Here is a 9,552-nt window from a genome sequence, read left to right as displayed (position 1 = left end):
AATAACGTCTTTTTCTTTCTCATATGTTACTGGTCACTTCATCTTCTGCTCTCTTCTGGAACACACACCACCCTCCATGGTGGGGTTGTGTGCTTTCACCTCGGTGTCCTACTGTCAGTTCCTGAAAGGCAGCTTAAAACAACCTAACCATCAGAAAATCAGGAATTTTTGGGTAAGTGCATCTGTATGCTCAACATGTGTGTTCTTTTCATGAGTGCAAGGGGTTTGTCATGGAAGACAACCACCAGATTTCATGCAAATAGAGTGGATGCACGTTGCTTAGCAGGTTCAGGGGCTGTAACTGTTCTTTCCAGCACTTACATCTTGAAAGACCACAACAGATGATCAGTAATGCAAATGCTCTTGTTTACTGCTGAAACAGGACTGGGCTAATGCTGCTGCTGAATTCTAGTTGCTGCCCTACTCACTGTTGGTTTTCAAGGGCTAGCAGCTTCTCAAAAGCCTTGACGGGTGTAGAAGAGGAGGTAAGCTGTGTCAGTCTGCACTGCAGCATCTGGGATCCTGGTGACCTGTACATCATCAAAGCTGTACCAGTGTTTGGTGGCTGAGTGCTTGCAGAATGCTGTGTAGTGGCCATAATCTATATCACCAGCATGGTTCTGTAACAAAAAACACAGTCTGTTAAAACCAGAGTCTTGTTCTGTCTCCTCCCAGCCAAAGCAGAAAAGATGGAAGAGAGTGTTCTATCCCCTCTGGCTTACAGCAAAGAATGCTAATAACAGAGCAAATGGATTATGATTATGCTTTCCTATTTTGCAATATTACATTTACATCCCTACTATTAAACCTGATACAGGTCACTATAAAAGGGCCGCACCTGCTGTGAGAAATGGAAAAAAAAAACATCTAGTCCTTATTTATAAACAGGATTTGTGCAAAATCAGCCTGTGAGTTTACTCTGAGGAGGCTCCAACCAGGCTATTACATGTCAGGAGTGTTTGCTTTTAAATGGGGATGTTGGTGAAGGAGAAATGACAACTTCTGGATTATGTTCATGGCAGGTAAAATAATATACAAAAAGCCATACATTAAAATAAAATCATTGTACATAAAGTCCAAACTTAACACAGGCTTCATCATCTCCATTAGGCAGAGGATTCCAAATATAAGCAGGAAAGACAAAGCTTACCACTACAGCACACAAGCTGTACACTTCATTGTTGTAGAGAAACGTGGAGCTGTAGGGAGAGAGATCCAGATTGTTGAACGGGTAGCAGACAGGGGTTGAGAGTTTCCTTCTATGCTTGTCCTGCCAGGCAAACCTGAAATTAAATTTTGAACTGTTTTAAATAACCCTCAACTTCTTTTTGCACTGTGGTGATTGCTTAACTGACTTGCCTAGGGGAAGGGGAAACAATTGACTACCTGGCATTTGAAAGAGATCTTTATTAGTGTTGTGTATTACAGTAAACTGACAGAAAATGCACTAAACCCCAAAAAGATGTCCAGCATCGCTCTCACTGTGTCCTAAATATTTTGGACTGTACTCCACTGCCACTGTCAGCTCTTTTCATGCCAGGCTCCAACCCTCTTCCCTCTGTAACTTGCAGTACAACACAGCACTTTGAAACATTTAGGACATGTCCATGGGTTGCAGCTGGGGATAAGTTCTTTGAGCACGTTAAGAAAAGCAGATGCTGAGTGGAAAATTAAATAGCAATTTTATATAACATAATTCTGGCAACCCAAATCATCCTAGTTTTCTCTATAGGTGGAAAGTTGTTAACAATTTCAGAAGAGTAAATTCAGCATCTGGCCACATGTGGCTAGTGAAGTCTGCTAATCCAGGAACTCTTGCACTGATGCACCTCTCTGTTTAGTATACCCAGTTGTTTAGGCCTGATTTAGTTAAGGGATAAACAAAACTAGAGTGTCTCAGCTGCAGTAATGACAAGGAAAACACACTGTGTCAGTCCTGCACTTAGAACCCAAGTCACAAGCTCTCCCATTCACCACAGAAACTCTGATTCACAGGGTTGTCTGACTTTATGAGCCATGTACTAAAATTGTATTTCTGTGAATGCCCATTTAGCTTTCAGGTATCAAAAGTACTAAAAACACACTTGTATGCAGAGAGTTTTTTCCTTCTGTGCAAATGCAAGTGACTGTCCTTCATAACTGGCCATGTCCTACCCAATTTAGACCATACCTCTTTAGGTGAAAAATAATGATCTGCGGTGCCCTTGTTATGGTGGCCTTTACTGTAGCATCTTGGTTTGTTCCACACCAGCAGCAGTGGATTTGGTTGTTCCAAGTCAGTGTGTCTGGCTGAAAGAAGCATTCAAGACAGTCCTGTCAAAGGGAAAAAATAAAGTCAAAATCATTTAATCAAACAGGATCTTCAGGGGTGGAGGGAGATCTAAGCAAGCAAAGTAAGAGATGCATTTGCCATACTTCAGAGCTCTCTTCCTAACTGAAGTATGATGTGGCAAGGCTGACATTACAAATGCACTTCCAAGGCAAAGCAGCAAACTGGCTTCCTTTTTTCTGCCCAAGTGAGGAAATACTAACCTCACTAACCTTCATAGTTTCTATTGAATGATCTTGATATCCCTCATCCCCTGGCAACTTGTTAGCATTGCTCCTGTAACCCTACCAGCCTCTGGTCCTGAGACCAGCGAAGAAACACCACTTCTCTAAGGACCAGATGCAAGACTATCCATTAACACCCAGAAAACCAAAGTAACTAGAAACCTGCATCCTTTTAGTAACACTTAATAGTTTAACCCACCTCCTCCCACATGAAGCAGAAATCAGCAGGAATGTATTGGCAGTCATACCTCCAGAGAGCACACTGTGCCAGAAGGGATGGGCAGGGAAAGGATGGTGAAGCTCTCAGGTCTGTTCGTGATGGTCTTGCATTTCAGACATGTGATACGATGACTGAGCTGTCCCTCAAATAACTGTTTTATAATAGATGTGCTGCTGCCACTCCCTCTGCTTGCTTCTGCACTGGCCCTGTGTCGGCTTGACTATACAGAAGAAAGAAAAATTAAGAAAATGTAGATAAGCAACTGAGTGCCTTCACTGGGTTTTAATGGGTGCTGCCACTACCTAGGTAGGTCAGTGGTTAGTCTTACCATAGAATTTGACTCTAAAATACTTTTCTTGATGTTTTATATATGCAGAGTAAGCTTAATTTCTCAGAGAGAAAAATAGAACAATCTGGGCATTTGACAGGATTTAACTGCTTGAAAAGCTCTTTATCAGTGACTCTGAAGAGAAGAAAGATGCGGGGCATGGCCGACATGAAGATTTCAGGCAGGTGAGAAAGTAGAAGAACATTAGTGGAAGGAGCAAAGAGAGGGAGAGCTTAGGACAATGAAGCTACAGACAGCATTTACACTTAAACTGGGGCTGCAATTTGATGCAGCATTAGACAAGAAAAATTAATAATTGTGTGTAAATGACCCTGAAACAAAGATAGAAAAGAGCAACTATTAGAAGTCCCATCATGGAGTTCAGAAGAGAAGGATGGGCAATTACTACATGTAGTGCTAAATCCTGAAATGCAGAGGGAAATGCTTCAGTCCCCACAATGGCACAGCTGGGCTCTTACCTCCTTGAAAGCCTCGTGGAGCTCCTCCAGCACACAGAGCAGAAACTCCTGCGCATCGTGCGGAGTCCTCCTGCTGAAAGCTGGGTACCGCTTCCCAAAGACCGAATGAAAAGCCTCAGGGGAGACATAGTCATAATTGCCAAGCCACATATCGGACATCAAGCACCCAAAGGCAGTTGCACACTCACCAATTTCCCTTGGAAAAAAGAGAAGTTTCAGGTAAAGTACAAAAAAAATGGTGTCTCTGCCTTCAAATGAGAGCACAATAGAGAAACTTGAAAAACATACAGGTACAGCACAGTTGTGACAGCCTGTCATTGGGTGTGAGAGACTGAGGATCCTAGAAAGCAGCAGGAATCATCATCAAGGCAGCAGGGACCATAAGTATTACCATCACAATGACAAAGTATAATGTTGAAAGTACCCAGCAAATAAACAACCCCCTGGGGTCTCAAAGCACAGCGAAACCAGCTTGTGGCCCATGTGACTGTAACTTCCCCGGGGGGAAGCTGGGAGGTGCTGCCTAACACATTCTTGTGGCAATGTGTATCCTCTGGAAGGAAAATGGCAGTGCCGAGGCAAAGAGCAAACTCACACGCGCAGGGCCGTGTTCCAGTGCCCTGAGAGGAAAAAGTCCACGAGCTGGGGCAGGCTGCAGAGGCACTGCAGCACCGCGTTCATGTAGCACGTGTTCTTCAGGTTCTGCAGCCCGGTGAGCCCTGGCTGGTGCCTGTTCTGATCCTCCATCTCTTCCTTGTTGGAATACCTCCATTTCCAAGCCATCCTTCCACCTACTAGAAAAAAAAATCCCCAACAGTGGAAATCTAAAATGCTACAGTGCTTTTTGTGTTATGCTTTTTATAAAGCAATACAGAAGGCTGCTTCAGGACCTTCTTTATAAATTACATTCACTTTCATCAGGCTAATACAGTGGTGAAGACTCTCCATCTCCCACACTAAGCACATCTCAATATTGTGAGATACATCATCAAGAGATACTATTCAAATACCTGAGGTTTCACAGTTATTCCTAAAATTCCATTCAGTCTTTGACTTCATATCCAGTTACTCAAAATAGCTATCTTAAGTTGTTCACCCTACAGAATGCATATTATATTTAATTTCTTCAGGGGTGTGGGACTTAATATATTTTCTAAAACCATAGGTTGCAGTCCAGACACTACTAATAACAGGTTGTTATTTAGATTTTTGCTGTTACTTATGCTAAGAAAATTTTAGTAGGTTTGTTCTGTTGCTGCATGAGTTTGTCCTGGACCAAACTGTCCCCATCTCCAGTCAGGCAGTAGAGAAGCTGAACAGACTCTACAGCACCCGAAGGTGCTCACCAATGTTGCTATTCTTGAATTTTTAGAGGCTGATATTCTGTTCTGAGAGAACTTTGAAACTGCAGCAATGTCTGTAGAACAAGCCAAGCAATGCCCCCTGTGTTCTGCCCTGTATTCTGTATTCTGTATTCTGTTACTCCAGCTTACCCCAGCTATTCCTGCCCCATTCTCTTTGTGATGTCACTTGGTTACGTTGGTCCTCACGCAGAGGAACGTGCCTGGCCCAGCCTGCCTCTACCTCCTTCCTATGTGCCACCCAGAACAGAAAACCTTGGGAAAACAGGGGCATCCAGCCATTCCACTGAGCAGGGAGCTTCAGCCTGACCCATGTTTATCCATGTTTGCTCATATGCTCTGGTGGAAGGGCAATGATGATGGTGTTGACCATAAAAAGATTCAACTACCTCAAAACATCACACTGAATTAGTCTATTTGAGTTACGAAGCTTTTCCTGAGGGAAAAAGAAAAAGGGGGTAGTGGCAGAGAAGTGTCTTTTAATTAGCTAATGAGACAGTGTAGTTCATGTGTGAATTCCATACACCACTGAAGAGCAGCAGGTTTTCCCTATTTAACAATTTGGAAAGTAACAAGTATACACAGAAGAGGCCCAGTATGCAATTTTAAAAAATCCTTAATTATCTTACTTGTTAAACTTCAAGCAAAGGACAACTCCCAGCACTCTTAGGACTGCTGTCGCTGCTATTAATCTCCCAGGCTGGTTATCTGCAAACTGAGACACAAAAGCAAAACCCGCACACATACCCCTCAATGTCTGTTGACATTTCTGTTAATGAAACTTCTTCCTACTTTTTGTGGAGTCTGAATAGGGAGTTCCTCTGTTTAACATAACACGATACACAACCCCACATTGGTGCTGCCCACTGCAAGCTCTGGAGCTGCAAATTAACTTACCATTACTCTCACCACAAAATGGATTACTTGCAAGGAAAAGTGTTAATGGTAAAAAGAAAGGCTAAATCATCAGCATTTTTTTCAGAAGCATTGTTACATGTAAAAAATGCTATTTTTTTTCCAGCTGATCTTTTAGGAACTGTTACTACCAAATTCTCAGCTGTAGTCTTTTCCCTTCTGCAAATTCCTGCAGTGCTAAATGTTATGGCATTAAGTGAGTTGCAACCACAAAAAATTAAAGTGTAGGAAACCACTGTCACAAGCTTAAAAAACAAACCTCTCCTTTTCCAAATTACTCAGCTGCTGAGCAGCAGTCAGAAAACCAGCTCACCAGAAGCTGCGTATTTTGTCACAATCTATTTGGGATTAGTTTTCTCTGAAATGTTTTAGCACCTAAATACTTCAAGAAAACAGTTAAAAATGCTGAATTGAGTAGATTAATTAAAAGTTTAAATTATGTAGCTTACTTCCTTCCCCATGTGAGAGATACTCTTTAAATACCTTCCTAATAGGAAAGTGACTGAAGCATTTCAGATTTTCCTTAGAAGATAATTTGAGAAGGTTTGAATTATATTGCTGTATTTAAAAACTAGGTTCTAAGAAGATATGCCAATACTTCATTCTTAGATAGTTATCAGCAGTTCCAGTGCTGCTTCTACTTTCCTCCTCTTTGGTAATCTAAAGAAAATTTAAATGCCTAAATGATCACAACTGCACTCCGTCATAGAACACTCCAAGACTGCTGAGGTTTCAGCAGAGGAGCAACACTTGATGTTCTCAAATTAGATTTCATGGAATAATCTTCATGTTCCTGCTGCCCAACACCAGCAGGATGTGGCACTGTCCAAACAGTCAGGCTATTTCTTCAAAACATCTTGTTTTTTGCTTTGCCACCACACTTTTCCAAAGCCTTCCCTGAAGGATACTTGACATTTATGACTTTTTTATGCTATCATGGAGCAGATCACTTCTGAAAGTTATACATTTCCCCCCCCTCAATTTAGACATACACTTCTCATGTAATTCCAGCTGTAAGTTGCCCAGAGTTAAGTCAGTGCTCATGCCAGGGAGATGGACAGAAATATAAACAGTGTTAACTACCCCAGGCTTACAGGCATTTCCCAACCATGTTTTTTCCTTTTGGTCTTGAAAAGTCTTCAGGCCTGAGTCACTGCAAGACAGCCAGAACACTCCCCACAATCACTCACACCCATCACACAGGAGTCACATCTGTTTATTTTGCTAAGAAATGAGTCCCACACAAAACTCCTGAAGACCAGCAACACGGTTGTAAAAACTAACTGTGCTCTGTTAAGTATTTGTCAGGAAACAAAGAGTTCCCCAACTTTTACTGGCAATTTTCTCATAACGTTTGTCCTATTTCATACACCAAATTTTGTCCTGGCACTTCAACTCCCCAAACCTTTGTGTTGGTGGGGAGAGAAAATTCCCTGAAGGACCCCTCCCCACCCCACTTTTCTCAGTGTGAACCTTTAACAATTGTAGAGCTATTTTTGTCTCTTTTGCTCATCAATCCTCTCACAAAGGTTTGTCTACTCTGACAGTTTTCACTTTTTTACCTCCCTAGTTTCTGGAGTTGGCCAAAGTTACGGATCTCTCAAAGGGTACTTTGATCCAGCATGGCAAAGTCTACTTTTCCACAAAAAGAGTTACTTAAATTCACCAAAATAACCTTTCAGACTGAGATGGACAGTAGAAGTCTGTAAACAAGAATAAATTTATTTTAGATTCCTTAAAGATTTAATGATATACAAAATGTATACAGTATTATATCCTTATAACATTTTACCTTTCCCCATCAAACATAAAACACCATTTAAACAGCTATTGTGTTCGTGCCTTAGGTCTGTATCTATAAGATACACTACTCAATAAAAAAATTTATAGAGCTATATACTGCCCTTTTAATTAAAAATTACAAATTAGTACCTATGTAACAAAAAAAAATCGCAGCATGAAACTTCAATTGGACAACAGGTTTTTCTTGCTGAATGCTCAACAATATTTGGGACAATTAAATTACGTTTTATTGGCATGAAGGTGCATTGCAATCTCCCGTACTTTACACAATCTAATCCAACCCTAGTCTCTCTTAAGTAAGTACCACAAATAACATAACATTAAGGATGTTTTCTACACAATTTTAAATACATTTACAAGTTATGTGTACATTCGGTTTCAATATACTGGTTTTACGAGATCTTTGGAAGGCAGAGCTTCAGAAAGTCACTACGTACATACGAGGAAAAGCACTTCCAACTTGTGTTCTTACAAGGCAACTTATTTGGACCAGCACATACTAATTCTTCTATTAAATATGATTATACCAATCTATCATGGCTTTGTTACTACTTGACAGTGACTTGATAAAATTGAAATGTGTAAAACAAGAATTCTCATTATGCACAACTAGGGCTCTATTCCACAAAACAAAAACAACCAAGCCCAGCTTTACAGTCATGAAGCTGCATGAATCCTGATTCAGGAGACTCTCTCTTTTGGAATAGATCAAGTTCCTACCTTCAATTTCAGTCTACTGGCATCCTATATACACCTCATTTGGTTCTGTCCTCTTCAAAAGGCCAGATTAAAAGACATCTGGTGAGGAAACAGAGGAACACTTCCGAGAACACTCTAAGAATACTCTGGCATTACAGAGGTAGGTGCTTTCCCCTGGTTTCGCTCACTGACAGTAAGACAAATGCCAAAAAGACAAATGCTTTACCTTAAAACATCAACTACCAAAATCCTTTTGGAGGAAGGCATATGTCCCACCAGAGGACCACAGAAGGAAAATCCTCCACTACACCAAAATAAAATAAAAAATAAAACTTTCTGTTTAAAAAGCCCCTTTAAAAACACATCTTAAATACCTGTCATTATTCCACCTTTAGAATAATCAGCTGCCATGCTGCTCTGTAGATGCTTATCACAAGTTGTAAGGTCCTTAGATTACGGACCAGCCAAAATCCCACTTATAAGACAGTAATCCTTCTTTTTACATGTCTTTCTTTTAATTAGAGTGAAGGAGAGATAAGTGACAACTTTGTGATGTTCCATGAAGTTTGAAAGAAGCCACGTATTTGGTCACATTAGAGCATCAGACGAATGGAACCAGCCGAGTCGGATTCTTTGGTGCAGCTTCCAGGCTGAATTGTCAATTCAGGGGAATCATCCTGAGGAAATATCATCTTGTCAGGTGTGTAATCATTCCTCTTCAGATCTGTGCAAACAGAATGAAGTCATAATGATTATACTGTTTCTTGAGCTAGTAGAATCAATGGGATATAAAAGTCTAGCTAACAATTGGGTATGCAAATGTACTTATAAAGAATTCCTCAATATGCAGTGTCAGAAAAAGGATGTTTTTATCATACATGCAATCAGAAGCCCAAAGTCAAACTACAAGACTGCTGTTTATTATTTATTCCACCTCCACAGCATGACAACTATTTCATTACAACATACAACAACTCATGACTTAAGTGTCTCAGAAGAAGAAATATAGCAGCTCTCACCAGGAAGTTTCAGTTTCCTGCAGCAGGAATTACAGTGGTGCTTCGCTCTGAAGTTTTTTATTGCATCCTCTCCCAAATTGGCTGGACCAAACACCATATCATGCGACCTTAGAAATACAGGGAACAGAAACTTTGGTTCTCTCTCTCTAGTGAAAATTTTATAATACTCTAAGGT

At 40.7% G+C, this 9,552-nt stretch overlaps 2 protein-coding genes across 4 annotated transcripts in view; both read right to left on the bottom strand.

Annotated features, from left to right (window-relative positions):
* Positions 1-175: 175 nt before the first annotated feature.
* On the bottom strand, positions 176-4,363 carry USP50 (ubiquitin specific peptidase 50). Its single transcript, XM_071568994.1, has 6 exons — positions 4,176-4,363; positions 3,581-3,776; positions 2,802-2,993; positions 2,171-2,313; positions 1,151-1,283; positions 176-620 (listed from the first exon to the last, which is right to left on the bottom strand). The coding sequence occupies exons 1-6, from the start codon at positions 4,361-4,363 to the stop codon at positions 456-458; spliced, it is 1,017 nt and encodes a 338-aa protein (XP_071425095.1). The 3' UTR covers positions 176-455.
* Positions 4,364-7,557: 3,194 nt separating this feature from the next.
* TRPM7 (transient receptor potential cation channel subfamily M member 7) overlaps positions 7,558-9,552 on the bottom strand; it is a 54,301-nt gene continuing 52,306 nt past the window's right edge. For all 3 annotated transcript variants that reach the window (XM_071568987.1, XM_071568988.1, XM_071568989.1), the window contains exons 39-40: positions 9,378-9,484; positions 7,558-9,082 (exon numbers count right to left, since the gene is read on the bottom strand). In XM_071568987.1, the coding sequence (XP_071425088.1) occupies positions 8,952-9,082; positions 9,378-9,484 (238 nt within the window). In that variant the 3' untranslated portion in view covers positions 7,558-8,951. The remainder of the gene's footprint in view (positions 9,083-9,377; positions 9,485-9,552) is intronic.

Source organism: Pithys albifrons, chromosome 13 (genome assembly GCF_047495875.1).
Source record: "Pithys albifrons albifrons isolate INPA30051 chromosome 13, PitAlb_v1, whole genome shotgun sequence".
NCBI lineage: Eukaryota > Metazoa > Chordata > Aves > Passeriformes > Thamnophilidae > Pithys > Pithys albifrons.
The sequence above is the reverse complement of the archived record's forward strand: the minus strand, read 5'-3'. Positions and strand labels throughout refer to the sequence as shown.

Bases quoted from the DNA above. Each gene is read 5' to 3' on its own strand.
- USP50 (XM_071568994.1), bottom strand. From the start codon at position 4,363: ATGGCTTGGAAATGGAGGTATTCCAACAAGGAAGAGATGGAGGATCAG. The intron at 2,994-3,580 runs GTAAGAGCCCAG...TCTTCTGTATAG, and splicing joins TCCACGAGGCTTTCAAGGAG to TCAAGCCGACACAGGGCCAG. The intron at 1,284-2,170 runs GTATGGTCTAAA...ATTTAATTTCAG, and splicing joins ATTATTTTTCACCTAAAGAG to GTTTGCCTGGCAGGACAAGC.